Source organism: Hibiscus syriacus, unplaced genomic scaffold, assembly GCF_006381635.1.
Source record: "Hibiscus syriacus cultivar Baekdansim isolate YM2019G1 unplaced genomic scaffold, ASM638163v2 tig00117005_pilon, whole genome shotgun sequence".
Classification (NCBI taxonomy): domain Eukaryota; kingdom Viridiplantae; phylum Streptophyta; class Magnoliopsida; order Malvales; family Malvaceae; genus Hibiscus; species Hibiscus syriacus.
This window is the reverse complement of record NW_024063519.1, coordinates 739,557-759,793: the sequence shown is the minus strand read 5'-3', so window position 1 is coordinate 759,793 and position 20,237 is coordinate 739,557. Positions and strand designations below refer to the sequence as shown.

Sequence of the window (20,237 nt, the reverse complement as noted above, 5' to 3'; positions counted from 1 at the left end):
TAGACTTTTCTGAAAGAAAAAAGGGGGTGGGGGTTTGAATTGGGTACATACGTGACCCGAAATAGTGTGGCCATTAAATAAATCCGTGCTTTCCGGGTCAACCCTGTTTTTCAGATTTATCGCAATTCTCTCTCGCGATAAACTTCGGCCAGTAACTCAAGAATGCAAATTCAACCGAATAAATCACAGAGATGGAACTGAAACTCGACAAAATAATAAGTACTGGGCCCAAAAACATGAACGACCAAGGGAAGAGGAAAGCGTGAACAAGGGTGTCAGACTTACACGTGTCGAAAACCCAGAAGGGAAAACTAAGGGGTAAACCCAAGCAAAAGTATTTTCACGTGGATCCCTCCATGAAAGGGCATATTATCGGCGTGTGCCCAAATTTACAACTTTTTGCCCTTTATTTCTGATGTTTGTTCTGTTCGCAAGTAAACCCGCCAACACCGGCCGATGTTTTTTTTTTGTTTTTTGCTACCAGCCTTTTACCTCAATTTACTTCTCCTTGTCTCAATCTTCTTCTCATATCTTGTCGTGTTTCCACCCTCATGAACTTGATCAGAGTAATCACAGGATTTTTTATTAAAAAAACAAACATCATCATTATTATTACCATAACTTTTCTCTCTATATAAGCTGGTTAAGTTAATGGTAAATTATTGGGAATAGTGAAAGTGGATCAGACTGTTCAGTACTCACTGGCTTTTGGTCACAGCAATTACAAAGCTAAAAGGAAAATGGAGAAGAATACAAAATAAAGTACGAATGTTATTTTTAAGGAATATTTTTAATATAATTTTTAGATTTTTGAATAGGAGGATATTTAACACTCGCATGTTTATTTTTATACATTTTATAATAGTGAACCCAACCTCTCATAGATAGCCTTCAGAATGTGCAAGGTAGCTTCCCGAACTAAAGCAAACTCAGGTAGCTAGTTGGATTCAAAGGAGAGTTAATGTAATCAACGGGAAAGGAATAGGCAACTGAGGCATGCTTGCCTGTTGGGGTATCAAAAGTCTTTGAAAAAATCCAATCCAAAACTATCAGAAAGAAAATTCCAGAGCGCACACGAGGACATAGAATGTCAAATCTTTCTTAATGCTATGGTTACATCATAATAATCTTAAATCTGCTGGAGCTAGGAAATGATAATCAGACAGGACAAGTGAATTGAAAATATGTATGTTTTTGCCACCTCACTTTTAAATGTGCTTTACAAAAAAAAAGCAAATTTAGAAGTGATTTCTTTTCACCTAATTTCGATTAAGTAAAAAACAAATACCATAGTGTTTTCCATTTTATTGAAAATATTACCGAATCCAATAATAATAAAAAATCCTTTAAATAGAAATAAATAAACAAACACAAGAGTAAAAAGAAAAATGCAAAAACATCTTGGATATCACTGCCTATACAGGCTTCCTTAATATTTTGGCAGTGAGCTTAGGGTACTTGTTCTGTAACCCCAATGGTACTTGGCATAGAAGCTAGGCAGGCCTTCAACCCAAGAAAATAAATTTAGTTTTAAAAGGTCACCCAACTCTTATTTTTCACTGTTAGATTAGGCAAAGTTTGGTTATTTTCTAACAATGTGTTTTACCCTGGGAAAGATTAGTCGGCACATATCTTTCTTTTTCATTGCAGAGCTGCCTTTAATTCATTCTAAGCATCCTTTCTTTTTCTTTCTTCATATCAAAATTTCAGGATTTTACTGCTGAAAGAAGAGGTGATAATACTGAAACTGTTATTCTATGAAAGAAACCATCCTCAATGGTAACAAAAAATTTAAAGAATAAGACGAAACAGATGAAACTGTTTTTTCTATGAACCATTTCAAAAAAAGATATTTGCAGTTCCTTTTTTTTCTTTTCTGTTTTTGTCACTAACAACTCTAAGAAAATTTTCTGGTTTATGACATGTTAACATGAACACTGGCATTGGTAATAGAAGCACAAACAGGGCAATTGCCTACCAGAGTGGACCCACAAGCTGTACAGAGACAAAGATGCCTGCATGGCAGCAACAGCACACTCGACTCCCTCTCCCCGCACTTCTTGCACTTCCTATTATTGTTCCCCACCGCCGCACAACCACCGCTCACTTGTGGTTGAGGTGGCACCACCTTGCGCCACCCTTCATCGCTGCTGTCACAGCTAGACTCAGCATCGTCCGCCAACGAGGCTGCTGCTCCGCAGTTCATTTGGCGTTCCTCGCAAACGTGGGCCAGGAGTTGTTCTAAATTGGTGCGCAGGGACTTGGCAGTGGCTTCGTTCGTTTGTGCCATGTCTCTCCACAGTTGGTTCTCCACGTACAGGCTTTTAACCCTTTCTTGAAGAATCCAGTTTAGTTTCCCCATCCTTTGTATCTCTTCATCCTTTTCCATTAGTTTCTTCATTGCCCCTTCTTGGATTGCTGTAATCAACATTCTCGATTGCCTATTTCTTCTTTCTTCAACTTCAAATCTCACATTTTCTGTCTGTAATTAATGCAAAATTCACATCAATAAATTGCCATGTTAATTGAGCATTAAAGAAAGCAAAGAAGAGGTGGTTTTCCCATTCATTGAAACAGCTGAAATAAGAAAAGTTGATTTTTTTTAAGGAAACTCACGTGTTCAACAATAAAACGCTCAATTTCTTGTTGTTGGAGTTGGATCTGAGAGAGGACGTCATCATCAAGAAGAGAGGAAAAAACAGTGAGTTTGGTCTTTTGAGAGACGGGATATGATTCGAGGCCATTGACGAATGTATCTGATCTGGGCCTTTTTCTTGGTGCTGAGGCAGGGATATTCATATTATAGGTAAGGCCACTATCAGCTTTGTTGATTGAAGTTTTGGCTGAAATCGGATCACAAACAAGGGGGTGATATAATGGAAAAGCCTGTGAATATTGTGGCATTGAATCAACCAAAGGAACACAAGCATCCATCTGGGGATTGCTCATCCCTTGATTCGTATTCATAAAACCTCTGCAACAAACAAAAAACAAAAAACCGTGTAAAAAAAACGAAAAACAAAGAAAGAAAAATTAAACCCATTTGTAATAATAAGAAGACGAACCTGTTGGTGATTAACCGAGGAGGGAAAGGATTCATATGAGGAGCTTCAACTGCCATTGGATAAAAAGCAAAGCTGTGGGGTATATTTATTCTTTGCTTCAACGTAAATTGGTGTGGGAATAATATAGAGGGATGCAAGGGTGGAGAGGGGGGGCGAAGAGAGGCTTTGAAGCAGGAGAGGATAAGGGGGAAAAGAGCTTGCAAAACAAATAAAGATGAACACAGATATAGGTGGGACTGGTTTTGAGACAAAGTTGTCGTGCTTTTCTAGTAAGGTAAAAAAGGGGGGGCTAAAATAGACATGGGTCCCAACGAAAACCTTAACTTTGGACATGTATTGGAGTTGTGATTATTGACCTAATTGGGGAAACGAAAATGATATCCCAATTAGAATAATTCTAATAGTAGGTTCGTCATGAAAACTAAATGATTTGACACCACCTTAGCTTGGCTCATATTTAATCATTTTTTGTCCAATGCATAATCTCTCACCTCGATTAGGTTCAAGTGGTCATCGGTTTCACATGAAATTACAACAATTCCTGCTTACGAAACTTGCCCTAAAATTAATCAACATTTATTTGGGATATTCACCCAACGAATGACGTAATTGATTAAGTTGTTTTTTTTATCATTATTCATATATGTACCAGGAAAAATAATATAATACACACTAATTTTAAAAGAGTTGTTTTACGATGACAGTGTTAGCAAATCCTTTTTCCTTTAAATAACATTGAAGTTGAAAGAAGATTAATTAATGGCCGTCGTTGCACTTCATCCAAGTTTTTTCTCTCCCCCTATTGAATTAGGGACTCAGTTATTTTATTAAATACCACCTATTATGCTCGTTAAAGTCCTAAAAAGAAACGCGTTTCTTTTCTTGATTAATATGCAGGCGGTCCAATAACTCATAACGGGTGAATATTTAATTTCCATCGAATTTTTTCAGTCCTTTACGGGTTTCTCTCCCCCGACCCTACGCTAATTACAATTATTCAATGGTCGACAAGGTAACTGTTATCTACTTGAGTTCTTACAGTTTATTGAAAAAATAAAGATCTAGAAATTATGACGATTGTTATTCAACTCATTCCAAAGAAAATAATGATAAGGCTTTTTTTCTTTGTTTTTCTTTTTAATCCAAAACCATATGGTTATACTTGTTCTAACCCATGATGCGGCAAGGACTAATACTTTTTTTTATTTTTTAATTAACAGATATATTTAACAAATTTATTAATTAAACTAGTTTAAGTGTAGAACAGTTTTTCATACGATATATTCGATTCAATAGAACTGGGTTTTAAATGTGTTCTAAAAAATTCTAGGCATAAAATCGTTCTTACTTTCCAACTTACCACGAGGAGACAAGTGAAACTATAAAGATAAAATGGACTCCAACAATTGGGGTACGCAACGTTGATGTTGAAATTTCTTGGAATTTATTTGTTGGAAGTTCAACTTAAGGGGGCTATCGTTTATTTATTTCCTTTGTAAAGTTGCCTATCAATCACTCTTAGATGCAGAATTTTCAGAAGAAGATAATCGAACAGACAAGAAAAATGAATAGACAAACCAAAAATTTCATACATAATTTTCACGTAAATTGACGTATCGAGAAGGAGATTCGAGTGAAAAATGGACAGTTTCGGACTATGCAAAGGGACAGAGACCAGAAACATGTCCCTTAACCCAAAACGATGTCGATCGGTGGATATATCAAATCGTTTTCCTTATCAGAATTTATCCTTGGGAGGCTGCTGTAAAATGATCTTTCAATTGTCTCTGCATGTGTTTGTATGACAGAGAGCCATTCGTCACGTACTTTATCAAAATTTATGTTACCCCATTAATTGTGAACCAATTGTTCGTCCATTTCGTCTTTAAATGATGTTGATAGATGGTGGCCTGCGTCTTTGTTTTTAAGTTAAAAAACAAGTTTTAGTTAATGGCGGACGCTTCTTTGGCTTTGTTCATTAATTATTCTATATACTATTATTTATATAATACGTCTTTCCAGACTGATGAAAACGAAGAAAATAAAATTCTGGCTACATGTAAATAATATATTTAGTTGGGGTTTTTTTTTATATACTCCCTTAATTGTTAGAATAATTTGAGGTGTCACTTTCTTTGACTAATTATAGGATCTAAGATTACATAGTGTAGAGCAGTTTTGTGCACACAATCGGCCTAACATGTGTATATGTTATTGATCTTAATAATACGCAACCCTAAACATGACTTAAAGTCTAAGCAATCCATGTCTTAATAATAATATCTTGTCATTTTATACTTTTTTTACTTTATAAAGTTAACATGATTTTTTCTATAAATTATTTGTATTTAATTTATTAATCAATCATTTTGAGTGTTATAAAAGTTTATTATGAAAATAAATTATCAAATCTAATTTATTTTATTCATAATATCAAATTTTAAATTTTATTATTTAAAAAATTTAATACTTTACTTTGCTAGATGATAATCACGCTAATACTTCTTGGAAGTGAGCAAAAGAATAATTTTGGCATCTAATTCCCTTGTTTTTTGGGCACCAAGATCGGTATACCATCGGGTAGCTAGTTAGTTAATTACCCACCCTTGTTGAATCTAATTAATATTTTGAATATATATTATTTATAATTATTTTAAATTATTAAAATAAATAACTCTAAATCTATCATTTACTATTGATTTGTTAATCATGCTTATAATCATCTCATTTCAAGTACTAAATAAATAAAGTAGAATTAATGGAGAACTTTGTGAAGCAATGTAGAAATAGCAGAAAACGAACTAACAGAAATGAAGAAAATAAGCATTTTCCTTTTTGTAAAACCACTCAAGATCCTTCACCTTTACATTTGTTATTTATAGCACAATTATAACATACTCTAACAAACTAACCACCCTAAACCGTTTCCTAACAGCTTCTAGCCATATGCATGACATGCACGAGTATTCTAGAGAATTCTAGCTCACGTGCACAAACAACTGATAACTATCTCAACATTCTCTCCACTTCTTTCTTCTCCTATTCTTTAACTAGATAGAACTTGTAATTTCCCACGAAACTACTCAAACGCAGCCTCTGCTATTTGAAACTCAACATGGACATATCTAACCCGAAGAGCACCAGCTGCAATCTTCTCACGAATAAAATGCACATCGAGTTCAACATGTTTAGACCAAGCATGACAAACCGGGTTCACGCTCATGGCTACAACACTTGTGTTATCGCACCAAATAATATGTGCCTCCTGTAGAGACAACCCAAGATCACACAGCAGTGCCGTAAGCCAGGTCACCTCTGCAGCAAACTCAGCAACGCTCCTATATTCTGCCTCCATGGTTGATCGAGAGACAGTTTTATGCTTCTTCGAGTTCCATGCAACCAAACATTCTCCAAGGAAGACACAGTATCCAGACATGGAACGGCGATCACTGGCATCACCTGCCCAGTCAGTGTCAGAGAAAGCTTTGACACATAGTCGAGCATCTCCTTTTGAGAATACCAACCCATGATCAAGAGAACCTGCTAGGTAACGTAGAATTCGCTTAATTGCTGCAAAGTGACTCACTCGTGGAGATTGCATGAACTGGGCTACTTTATTAACTGTAAACGCAATGTCTGGTCTTATGTGGCAAACATATAGGAGAGCGCCCTCAATAATCCTATACTCTCGAGCATTAGGCAGAAGATAACTAGCTTGGCCATCAATCTTTGTAGCCACCATGGGGGTACACACAGATGTGGCTTGACTCATGTTGGTTTTCTTCAATAATTCACATATGTAGGCACGCTGACTTAACAACAGCCTAACACCAACCTTCTTGACCTCTATTCCCAAAAAATATGAGAGTTCACCAAGATCCTTAAGTGAGAACCTCAAGCTAAGCAACCGAATGACCTGGTCAATTGCTGAAGCCGAAGTCCCTGTGATGATGATATCATCCATATACACCAAGGCATAAGTATTGCAATCGTTCTGAACTCGAACAAATAAAGAGACATCAGCCTTCGATTCTACAAACCCGAGCTCTAAGAAACAGGCTTTAAGTTTTTCATTCCAGTTCCGAGGAGCTTGTCGAAAACCATAGAGAGCCTTCTGCAGCTTACATACCAGTGGAGTTCCATCTTCAGCACATTTCTCAAACCCAGGTGGTTGATGCATGTATACCACTTCGCTCAAGTCACCAGTCAAGAACGCATTGTTGACATCCACCTGTCGCAACGCCCAACGTCGTGCAACTGCTAAGGCGAGAAGAACATAAACCGTGGAGAACTTTACAACCGGGCTGAACGTGTTTGTAAAATTGAACCCTGGAACTTGAGTGGACCCTTTTGCCACCAATCGCTCCTTGTACCTATGGACAGAGCCATCTGGATTTCTTTTAATCTTAAACAACCATTTACAGTCTACCACATTCCTATCAGCAGGTAAAGGAACAAGGCTTCAAGTGCCATTCTTAATCAATGCTGAATATTCAATATTCAACGCTTCAGACCACGGGCCAGACTGAAACGCTTCTTCAACCGTTGCTGGAACAATGTCATCAAAAAACGTGGTATATATTTTTGGTCGAAATATACCACACTTACTCCTAGTTAACATAGAGTGCCCAGTACCAACCACAATAATTGTTCTTTCATCAGTTGATGGCTGCACTTCCAGGACAATTTCACCAGCACCAGGTTCGTCAGATGCAGTAGCCGACTTATGGGCATCACTCGATTGCGCAGAACCATGCCCAGATGTAGCACCAGAATAATCGGCAGCACTCGATTGCGCAGAACCGTGCCCAGAAGCATCTGCAGACAGATCAACAAGTCCCGACCGTCGAGCAGAAGTAGCACACAACTTGCTAGCATCAGCTACTATGTCAATGGCTCGACTCAGCTGCGAACGAACTCCCGATTGTTCAGTAGGATTGTCATGAGCAAAAGGAAATCACCACTCATCAAATTTCACGTGTCGAGACACTACTACTCGTTTATCAGGTGTAAGGCATACATAACCTCTGTATCGAGGACTTGGCCCCAAGAACGTGCACGGTTGTGATCGAAAATCAAGCTTATGACTGTTGAACGGTCTTAGATGGGGAAAACATCGACACCCAAATACTTTAAGTGAGCCATAGTCAGGCTTCTTGTTGAACAGACACTCAAAGGGGGATTTGCCAGCTAAAACCCTCGTAGGCAACCTGTTAATTAAGTGAATTGTTGTTACGACAGCATATGACCAATAGCTAATCGGTATGGACGCCTGTGCAAGTAGCACTAAAGCCAGCTCAACCACATGGCAGTGTTTGTGCTCCACGACACCGTTCTGCTCTGACGTGTGTGGGCAGGTAACACGATGAGATACACCAGCTTCTGCAAGCACATGCGATAGCTGACGATATTCACCGCACCAATCGCTTTGCACCGCTAGGACTTTCAACCAAATTACCTTGCAACAAGCTGCTGAAATAGGAGGAAGGCCTGTGTAGCCTGAGACTTATCCTTAAGTAAATACAGCCACGTATGCCAAGTGGAGGCATCAACGAAACTGAAATAATATCTAAATCCATTTGAAATAACAAGCGATGGTCCCCAAAGATCAGAAAAAACAAGCTGAAAAGGACAGTCATACTGAGTGGTTGAATCCGTGAAAGGGAGTTTGTCTCTTTCCCATATGACAAGCACTACAATTCTCATTAACTTTTTGTCCAAGGTTTACATCAATGATTTTGCATATTTGCTCGAGAGTGGCACGAGCAGGGTGCCCAAGGCATCAATTTTACAAATCATACAAGTGATTAGAGGAATTAACTTTATTAGCTACAAGACAAGTGCTCTTATTAGAGCTATCATCAACTTGAAACAGGTACAAACCATCGTTCTCCTTTCCATGCAGCAGTACATCACCAGTAGCTTCATCACGAACACAGCAGCGTGATGCGTGGAATTCAAAGTAGACGTCATTATCCTTAGCAAGCTTCGAGACGAATAGAAGGTTTTTAGTTACCTTAGGTACATGAAAAATGTCATTTAATTGTAAAACTCGAGTAGAAGAGCACAAAACAGATTTATCAGTAGCTTGAATTGGTAGTAAACTACCATTACCAACCAGTAATTTACCTGGTCCTGAGAACTCTTTTGAGCTGAAGACCTTGGTCGAATCAGCAGTCACATGATGTGTAGCTCCAGAGTCTAGAACCCAGTGATCACTCGTGCTAGAAGCAATATGATTTTGCGACTGTGATGAGTAGCACACCTGTGCTTCAGCCTTTGTTTTAGTGCAGCATGCACATTCAGCAAGAGTATACGGTTCCAAGCTGGTGCAGTGTACTGAACCCGAACCACCACGACTTACAGCTCGCTCAGCCGACCGACCAGTAAATGACTGATCGAACCTGTACCAGCAGTCAACGATAAGGTGCCCATTTTTTTCCACATAATTGGCACTGAACACGCGGTCGACCCCGACCCCGACCTCCAGTTCGACCTCCAGTACCAGTTTCAGACCTGCCAGAAGCTCGATCATGGTACGTGTGACTTGCAGGCTTCAAGCTAGAATCAGACTGAGCAACGTGGGCACTCATCGGCAGAAGTTCTTCTTGAGCGTCAAAGCCCGCAAGCTGTGTTTCTGCATCGATCAACATCGAACAGATCCTGTCGAGGGATAAGGCATCTTTCATAGTGGTGATGAACGCAATATATGGTTGGTACTCTCGGGGAAGACCTTTGAGAATAGTCGTAACCTGTTCGGCCTGAGAAATCGCACTGTCACAGGAATCTAAGGCATCACACACCTCTTTGATGCGAGTGAGGTACATACGCATGTTGTCACTGCCTTTCTTAAGTGACTGAAGTTTGTAATGCAGGCTGATGACCGCCGTGGTAGATCGGTTCGCGAAGAACTACAGTACCTTGCTCCAGACCGCCACTGCCGTCTCTGCTCCAACGAACTGGGACAACAAATGTGGGCTGATCGTGGACAATAACCAGGAAGCAAGTGCACTATCTTGTGCAACAAACTCCTCATGTAACTCATTCACCACCGTATCAGCATTCTCATCCTCAATTGTCTCGGGAGGAGGACGTGTCACTCATGTTAGTAACCGCTCCAGCCTATGGCTGCGTACAGTCAGCAAGATTTGTTGTTTCCACAACAGGAAATTAGTTTCATCGAGAGTGATGTTAACTTTTTTGTTCGTGAAGGTCTTTCCAACAGAAGCCTCCATGATCACGAGCTTAGCACAACAAGCAAGAAACCTCAGAAACGTCCGGCGAATGATACCATGTGAAGTAATGTAGAAATAGCAAAAAACGAACTAACAGAAATAAAGAAGATAAGCATTTTCCTTATTGTAAAACCACTCAAGATTCTTCACATTTACATTTGTTATTTATAGCACAATTATAACAGACTCTAACAAACTAACCACCCTAAACTGTTTCCTAACAGCTTCTAGCCATATGCATGACATGCACGAGTATTCTAGAGAATTCTAGCTCACGTGCACACACAGTTGATACCTATCTCAACAAACTTAATCACATACATCTCAATTTAACAGATAAAAGAAAAGAGAAAATAACCTCAGTGACCGAAAATGCCTTATAATATACGATTTTAACCAACTTTTTTTCGATTTGCCAAAATGACCAACAAAATCGCAATGCGATCTCTAAATCGCAACGCGATCTCCAGTATCGCAAATCAGTTTCCAGATTCGCAACGCGATTTTGACTATTGCATTGCGATTTTCCAAATTCGCGTTGCGATTTTAGAAAATTGCAATGCGAATATGTAAATCGCAACGTGATTCTGACTATCGCAACGCGAGCGATAATACAAAATCGCAACGCGATTCTGACTATCGCAACGCGATAATACAAAGCGATTTTCCAATGCGATAGTCCAAGTTCGCGTTGCGATTTTCCAAAATCGCAACGACTGGTGGTATTGCATTTGTTTCTTAAGAATTTTCTCTAAAAAGATAGTATCTGCGCGGACGTGTCGAAGACACGTATTACCATGACCACGACCACGACCCGAGACGAGACGGGACGTGACGGCAGCGGCGGCGGTGCGCGAGAGTCTCCCCTTGTTCTCTTCCACTCAACAAGGAAGTGGGAAATCCAAGCCTTAAATACTCATTCCCAATAGTGTTTCCAATACTATGTGGGATTGAGCATTGAAAACACTTGAGAATCTTTTACACTATCGCAACACATTCTTTATTGTTTCAAACTCTACGTGAATTTAGAATAGTTAAAATGTAAACTTATTTTGGATTTTTCATTATCACAACACTTTTTCACTATCGCATCGTAACACATTTTAACTATCGCAATACATTTTTCAAAATCGCGTTGCGAATCTTATAATCGCGTTGCGAATTTGGAAACTGAGTTGAAAAATTAGAGTTCGTGTTGCGATTTTGTTGGTCATTTTGGCAAATCCAAAAAAAATTGGTTAAAATCATATATTATAAGACATTTTCAGTCACGGAAATTATTTTATCAAAAGAAAAACCCTTACAAGTACATCTGCACATGATACTATTCTAATTCGATATATAAATATACGTACAACACTATTTATTTGAACGATTGCTCCCCCCTCTCCTGGTTGTAACCATATCAAGTGTCGACAATTCTCTGCAATTGTTTTGTCTTGGTTCTTTTAACCTAATAAAACAATTGATTGGACGTTTCAACAATTCTTATGTCTCACTAGATTCATGCATTAATTGCATGCACCACTTGCAGTTTTTAACTCGGTAAATTTTATGATATAATAAGCATTGTAATAAAGCAAATCAAGATATGATTTTGTCTTCTTATCCTACAAATTGACCTTGAAAATGCTGCCTTTTCAAAGTTGAATGAACACTATTTTTTCTTTATATATACGAAACTTGTTTTTTCTTGTAATTAATTTGAAACGAAAGCCAACTCTTTGTCCCATATGCAGTTTATTATTGCAGGACACCTTTGTTGACGTTAGAATCCTCAGAAATTGTCTAAACACCTTGTTTGTTTTATGTATGGGCTTGTTTTCCTTTTTTACTTGTCCCGTGCGATCATTACTAAATTAATTACCTCTTAAACAACTAAACAAGGTTTATTAGGTGAAGCGCTGAACAATAGAGATTTCAACCTTTTCCGTGTGATCTTTCGCAAGCAAATTAGAGCTAGGTAATTAAAAATAATTAAGATGCTTTGAACCTTAATCAACCAACCATTGAATGTTTAAAATAAGTTAATATTGGCCCTTTCGTTTGACAAGATGCTTTGTATCTCAATCAACCAACCTATACTTATGGTGGGGATAAACACATAATTTTATGTTAAGAATGGTGAATTAATAAAATTTTAAAGGAATACAAACTTATAAATTTTTAGGAGATGAAAATAAATTTTCAATAAGAAAAATACAAAAAGATATCTAAAATACATAGAAATTTGATTTTTTTTTAAAAAACGACAGTCCCGTCTAAATCTATCCCTAATGTTTAGAGTTTGAAAACTAATCTATAATGTCACATTTGTTTTAATTTTTTTTTTAGAAAAAAATAATAAATTACTATTTTGTGAATTAGAAACTTTCATTATTCAAATATAAATAATTTTTTATTAAAAAATCTCTAATAATGTGCTATGTTGTACTAGTTAACTGCATACAACCCAATAACCTTTTCTTTACCAATAAAAGTGAGGTGCATGAATTGGATATAGACTATATGATAATTAATAATCTCGAAAAGATAAATTAACTTTTCTTTTGTTTAATTAATCCTTAGACTTTGTTCGTTAACGTTGCATCCACTCGTTAGGATAATTGATTGATAAATTAATAGAAAAGTATTTGATATATAGATTGAAAAAAATTTAATTTATATAAATTTGTTTATTTTAATGTTACGGTGCATTATTTGGCTTTAATGTTTAAGAATTTAGATTTTAAATTTTACAGTTTTAAGTTTAGAATTTTAAATTGTAAGATTTTAAATATTAGGTAATGATTGATGCAAATCAAAGAATAAAACATCCTCCCAATTTTTTTTCTTGCATAAATGCAGAAACAAGGTGTTTAAGAAAGGTTTTTGTTGGTAACTTACATAGAAGAAAGGACATGTTCAAAAGATGTGCAAAGCTAATCAAACCAAAGAGTGGTACTTTATATTCTCCAGAAGGCAAGCTTCAATGCCCATTAATTGTTAAAAAAATAAAATAAAAGATACTTTTGTTTTTATCTGGCGGTGGGTGGATGACCACAAAATGATCCAACAAAAAGAAAAAAAGAGAGGAAGGATATTAATGGTTTTTACACACAAAGTGTGACATTTGGACAATTATGTCAATGAAAACGAAGCCAAGGTCGATGGTCATGTCATGCGGCATTGGCATTTCACAAGTGGTTTGTTATGTAATGAACCACTTGCCGCCCACCTATGTATCGTTTTCCAGCTTCACAAATCCTGTAAAATATATAATAAAAGGGAGATGAATCTGTCATGTAGCTTTCTTCAATGTCTCTCCTTATCCATCATCTTCAGATTCCCATAAAAAAATATTACTTATGATTTTCCATCAGTGTTGGCTGCTTTAACACCCCCTTTTTTAATGCTCTAATCACCGAAGTCATCAGCACAATGGTTATATAGATGCAGGGGGAAAAAAGATGCTGAATGCGTGAGAAACTAAACCAACCCTATCTTATTTTGATCTTAGAATGGAATGGATGACAACGACGACGGATGCCCAAAAAATATTCACACTATATCTCTTCTTTCGTCAAGGATTGATTTTTATGTATTAATAATTATAATACGTAAACCGTGTGGGTTTTATTTTTCTCTTTGGTGGATCATTAAGTTAAATAATTATTAACTTAAAATTTGTCCTTTTGTCTTTTATGATTAGCCTATCCCATCCAGTGTTGTAGAAAATTAACCAAACCCGTTTTATTTATTTATTTACTAATGCGCCTGATAAGTTTGGCTCAAATTTATAATTTCAAAGTTTTGATCATTTTCGTGTAGACCCACATCGTTTGGTCTAAATCTTTGGAGTGTTTGATTGTCGTCTTGACCTATTATACGAGCATTTGGCAGCAGAATTAATGAAAGTGGACAGAGGCAATGCACATGCAATAGCATCTAGTTTTTGATAAATATATATATATATATATATCAAGAAGAAATTTCGTTTAAATGAAAGAAGGGGGACAAAATCATTGAGGGCAATGGGACCTGATTCCTGGAGATGATGTTAACCCCGAGTTTTGTAATTGTGTTAAATATGGCATGGGAGCAGAAACCTACCCAAGATTGATCCCCCCCCCCTTCTTTTTTTTTTGGATTTATATAGATTTTATGGCCATATTTTCTGGTTTATATAAGATGGGCCCCTTGATGCATGAAGGAAATAATTTTCTGGGAGAATTTTTGAATGTAGATGGCTTTGGTTGGATCTGAAAATAATAAAAAAAATGAGTGGATCAGAAATTGTAAAGATAATGACAAGTTTAAAGAGTTAGCTTGAGAGACAATTATCTAAATTAATGGATGAGGTGGAGCAAGGACAGATGGTGTAAGAAAATAGTGTGTATTAATGTTGTTTTGTCTGCTACATTGGTGGGTGACCCATACCTAGGAATGCAATTTCACTCATTTTTATCTGCTTATTTCTCTTGTTTAATTTGTTGCTGGTTTAACATGGACTTTTCAGGTTTAATAATTCTATGTTGAATTTCAAAAAAGAAATCAGCATTCAGATGATGGAAATTCACATTTTCTTTGTGGTATTTCAATGCTCATTGACTATATGCTGATAAGGGTAATCAGATATGATTGCAGCTAAAGAATTTAAGGTTTGTTCACCTTTGTAATTATGTAAGAAGAAAACCAAAAACAAATGAAATTGTCCACTGACCTGAATCCTATTGTTTAACAGAATCACAAATTAACTACGAAGAGTGAACAATGGCAATAAAACCAATATTTGACAAGGCCAGCTGAGGTACATAGTATAGCACTCCAAGATGATGTACTGAAACAAAATTTTGTCTACTGATTTCGAAGCTTGATTGCTGGAAAATAAAATTCATGTATTGCAATTAACACTTACCAGGGTTTGTTCACATTCAAAAATATCTTACACTAAATATCTGGTGATTTCTGATCTTATACAGCATATGCAATCATTATATAAAATAATGAATGTTGATCTTTTCCTCACTGTATTATCACAATAGTTCGGGTGAAAACTCTAATACACCTAATCAAAGACGGCACTCATTTTCCGCAGTTGAATCCATGGCAAACCGAGAGGACAATGATGAGGATCAAGGCAACCAGTATTCCTAGAACAATCAGTTTGATCTTCATGTTCTGTAGCCACATTTTTCTTCGGATTTTCGTCCCAGTATTCCGGAAGTCTTGAGCCTGCAAATAATCATTTCAATAACTCAAACATCAAAATCGTGCAGCTACATATGAATCGTGTTAAAAGCATGCCAAGTTTAGCAGCTCTCTTGCATGCTCAACTAGCATTTAATGCTACTAAAGTATTTCCATAATTTCTCATGTTTTTCTTTGGTAAAATAAGAAATTGAAGATTAATCTCATCTCGCAGATAAGTCCATATGTTGCAGAGTACTCCAAAGCCTAACCTCAACTCTCACGTCAATTGAAATACATACGTCCTTGAAGTTACTGCACGATTAAATTTGTGCGGATATCTAACCAATACATTAAATAGAGAAAGTCACGGACCTGTTGATGAAGATTCTCAGTCTTATCCACAAGCAGCTCTATCTTTTCCCCTCTATCTAACACCTGTAGGAAGGAAATTTAGTAAATATTTACCAAAAGCATCTTTCTGGTAAGTTGGTTAATTACCTAAATAGTTATCATAAATTAATATGGGAGCATTGCAAATTTGCAATTTGCCTGTAGTATTTCAGGATGGCAACAGCAACCAAATGCCTACCAGAAAATTTGAACTTTGAAAAACCAACTAGATAGTTCCACACTGACATAGTATACTTATTTGCATTTGGCAAAACAAGCAAATAATTGGAAGTACTTGAAATTTTGGATCCCACAAAAATTTGATAAAGATCCTTAAGAATTAAAAGAGAAGTACCATAAAAATTAAAGGATTATCATAAGATCTAATAAACGTGATTAAAGCCATCTTTCACCATGTCTACATGCTAAAGATCAGCTTAAGAGCACCACAACAGATCATACAATCTACTCGTGTTATTCCATCCATTTACAAATAGCTAGGGATGGAGCTTAGACTGAACTATGAGGAGGGCAAGTTGATTAACTTCGAAACGGTCAGGATCTTAAAAAGTAATTAAACCATGAAAATTAAGGGGATAGGATTTAATTTCACTAATTTTAAAATTAAAAGGTTTTAAAAATAATTAAACCAGAAAAATTGGGAGTCAAGACTTAATTTCATTAAATTTAAAACTGGGGCAAGGGCATAATTGCAATAGTGGCCTAAAATGTAGTTAAATCATTGAAGTTGGGGAGGGGGGGCCAATTGCCCCTCCCACCTCCGACGTACATCCATCTCTGCAAGTAACTAACATAACAATAGAAGCATAAAAACTAAGAGGAATCAAAACATATCTACCTTTTCTATGTTCTCCATCATTACACCTTTGACTTCAGAGACTTGGGCTTTGACCTTAGAAAGCTTGCTTATTTCTTCAGGATGCTCAACACAGTACTGCATATGTTCTTTTAGTTTTGGCCTGCAGTTAATCGAACGTTACATATGCCACAATAATAAGAAAAAAGATACCCCCTCTGATTCTTATTTTTATGAATAGTGAGAAAGATACCCAAATTCCTTATTCAGGCTGTTGGCAGGAGCTGTAGCAGTCTTTCCACTTCCATAATTTGACACAAAATCATCCTTGACACGCTCCAGAAATGCAATAGGTACTTGCCTTCCAACCGACTCATCTGCAACAACACAAAATGCTACAATATAGGAAAAATCAGCAAATCGACCAGCAACATATGAAAAGGTGCAGTCAATGAGAAAGAATATACAGTGAAAGAATCCCGCCTCCCCTTTCCGTCTCACCATTAATGTGGAATGTGGATTGCAGGGATGATAACAATATCAATATACTTTCACAATACAACACACACACACCACACTTGCACATGAGCCTCTCAACAAGTTAAATATTGCACGATCCTAGCATTCCACATATAAGACAAATAATGGTAAAACTTCAAGATAATAATAAACCCTCATTTACTACGCAATCAATTTGAGTAGTTTCACGTGCTATATGCACAGCACAATAACCATAGTTAACCGAAGTTATAAAAAAAACAGCAATAAAGCAAAATGATCTTATTTCCCCCCATTTTCTACCAAGAAAATTTCTCATAAATAATAGGACAAACCAAATCAAAACTTTTCCTCTAGGTCGTGAATCCTATTTCTTTTCTAGCCAAAAAGTTATACTCTACACGGTAAGGGAAATAGAGGAAAAGCCCCAAAATGTTCTTCTCTTTCATTTTGCCTTTCCAATCATTTCCTAAATACCCAAGCTCTAAAAACGAAGAACCCAAAATTTAAATTTCTTGAACAAGAACAAAAAATAGAACTTAACTGTAGCCATTCTCAACGAGGTAATTGAAGGTGTGGCCATCACAGTTGTAAGTGAACTTGTTGTTGGAAGAAGGAAGCTTTTGGAGGCATTGAAAGGCTATGGAGTTGAAATTCCCGCTGAATTCAGTGTACTCTGCTAAGATAACTTCCCCACGTGATACTAAAGAATATATCAACGATTTCTGCACCATTTTCTTTGGAATTTTGAGCTCCGAAGAGAATAAAGCAAACAGAGGTATGGGATTTCAGAGGCTCTCTCTTGCTCTTGCTCTTTCTCTTTCTCTTTCTCTTTCTAATGCTACCTTCGTATCTCTTAACAATCACTCGTGTTGGATTTTTGCTCTTTCCTAAAAAAATATTGGCTTAATAAACTATTTACCCCCTAAGCTATACTTGTTTTATTAAGTTATATCTTAAATTTTCTTTTTCAAACTATTGGTCCTCTAATATTTAATTTTATTACTATTTCATCCAAAATTGTTAAAATCCGTTAGGGGGAAAAATACTTTGGCCAATTAAAATGTTTCACATGATATTTTTGACTAAAAACTAAATCTGATTTTAATAAAAAGGATAAATGACTTTTCAAGTCATTTATATTTTCCTTTTTAATAAAAATAAATTTAACATTTTTCAGAATATAATACGCCCACCATTTTAATTAAAGTAAGGCCTTTTTGTGGTATTGTTATTGTGTCTATTTCAAACTAAATTTCTCATCAAACTGAATTGATTTTTATTTATAAAATAAAACAGATTACACTAATAGTTACAAACTATATTGTAGTTGGGTTAGGGTTTTCAAGAATTAATTGGGATATAATAATTGGTTGTTGGCTCCAAAAAGTAGAAAAAGCACAATATTTTTAGTACATTTTGTAAATCTAAGAATCATGTCCGCATCAAAATGTAAGAATTACAAGCGAAGGGATCATTAAATGAGTTGCACATTTCACCATATCATTTCAAATTGGGGCTTATTTGAATTGAATTTATCATAATGATGAAGATTCTTTTAACTTTTTTTATATTATGATTGTAAATCGGCAGCAGTATTAAGTATGGTAAGTTGATATTTGTTATGGATGAATGTTTTGAGTGGGACACTTTGATGGCTGGAAAGCTACTCGTGAACTTGGGATGTCCGAGACATGATTCAAACATTGTGATTATGATGTATATTTGCCACGTGGATTTAAATACTATGAAAAATCTGGGTTAAGAAAGGGCAAATGTCACCATAAAAATGCAGATGTCATGTATCAAAGCCTTATGCTAATCAACTCGATTTAAAAGATTAGGATAAACCAATGTTGAGGCTTCTCCGTTGGGAAGACGGGTGGGATTGAAAATGGTGGTAACCAGCCTCTGCCTGTCAAAGAACTCTAGGTAACAACTTGATGAAAAGTGGTTACGGCGACCTATATATTTACCCATGGTCGAAGAAGTGGGTGATAACGGCAAAATTGGACAAGATTAAAGTAGAATAACTAGTGGTTGCTGTGGACGATAATAATGATCTCCTTGTGCTTGCTGCACAAGATAAGGACGATAATAATAGGGACTTCTACATACAAGGCAATGGCGGTACGGTGTTGATTGCGTTGCGCTGGACCACCACCGTTATCTTCTCTCTCGCAACTCCATTAATAACTGGAGAAATGGAGTCATTTTCATGAATATCATGCAAGAAGGGATATGGAAGAGAGGAGTTGTTAAACGAGTCATGGAATAGTATTTTCTCCCAGTATTCCCAAAAATTAAAAATCATATTTACATGTTGACATTGCATCAAATATAAAGTAAATTCAGAAAGGACTTCCCGGTGAATTTTTCAATAAACTTGGGGACAAAATAACCACTAACATTGTGAAAAGTATCCAAGGAAACACAAACAAAAAGAAAAATGCGATGGATAGAAATGATGAATAAAAGTAAAAATACAACCCCAGTTTCCAACGGCAGACAGTACTTTATTACCAAAGACAAAATATAACCACAAATTACATGTATTCTCTTTCCAACTTTATTAACTGCCACCACTTCTGTCTTCTTCTTCAGCCTTCACAAGATGTATGCTTCCTCAGTATCCTTATTATGTTTCTAATCGCAAAATGGTGGTGACTGCAAGTGCTCAGGCAAAACTCTATGGCATTGCAACAAGGGAACAAGTTACAAAGGGAAAAGTTCATTAAAAGCTTCGTTCACTGCCATTCCTCGAGTTCGAAAGCATCTGAAAAGGGAAATAGTCTTTTTGATCTTTCATATAGTTAATATGCTTATCAAAGGCTCAACCTTCAAAGCATGTCATAATTACAACTGACCATTGGAAATGGTAGGGTCTCAATCTATACATCGAGGAAGGGAGAGTACAATTTTGAAATCCTGGTGTGGGCAATGTAGAAAGGCTTAATCGAGAATAAGTTTCAGCATATGCATAAATGAAAGAAAGACAGAGGAAACAGCAAATACGCTTTTAACTATTGAAGATGTAAATAGCAACTTTAAACGTCATCT

General features: G+C 36.4%; 2 protein-coding genes across 2 annotated transcripts; both read right to left on the bottom strand.

Moving 5' to 3' along the window:
• Window positions 1–1,810: 1,810 nt before the first annotated feature.
• On the bottom strand, window positions 1,811–3,316 carry LOC120194975 (BOI-related E3 ubiquitin-protein ligase 1-like). Its single transcript, XM_039197126.1, has 3 exons — window positions 3,066–3,316; window positions 2,617–2,974; window positions 1,811–2,482 (listed from the first exon to the last, which is right to left on the bottom strand). Exons 1-3 carry the CDS (start codon window positions 3,119–3,121, stop codon window positions 1,916–1,918), a joined length of 981 nt encoding a protein of 326 aa, XP_039053057.1. The 5' UTR covers window positions 3,122–3,316; the 3' UTR covers window positions 1,811–1,915.
• An 11,890-nt stretch (window positions 3,317–15,206) lies between these two features.
• LOC120194966 (vesicle-associated membrane protein 721-like) lies at window positions 15,207–17,911 on the bottom strand. Its single transcript, XM_039197120.1, has 5 exons — window positions 17,722–17,911; window positions 16,933–17,074; window positions 16,722–16,842; window positions 15,845–15,907; window positions 15,207–15,514 (listed from the first exon to the last, which is right to left on the bottom strand). Exons 1-5 carry the CDS (start codon window positions 17,909–17,911, stop codon window positions 15,365–15,367), a joined length of 666 nt encoding a protein of 221 aa, XP_039053051.1. The 3' UTR covers window positions 15,207–15,364.
• Between the last annotated feature and the right edge of the window lie 2,326 nt (window positions 17,912–20,237).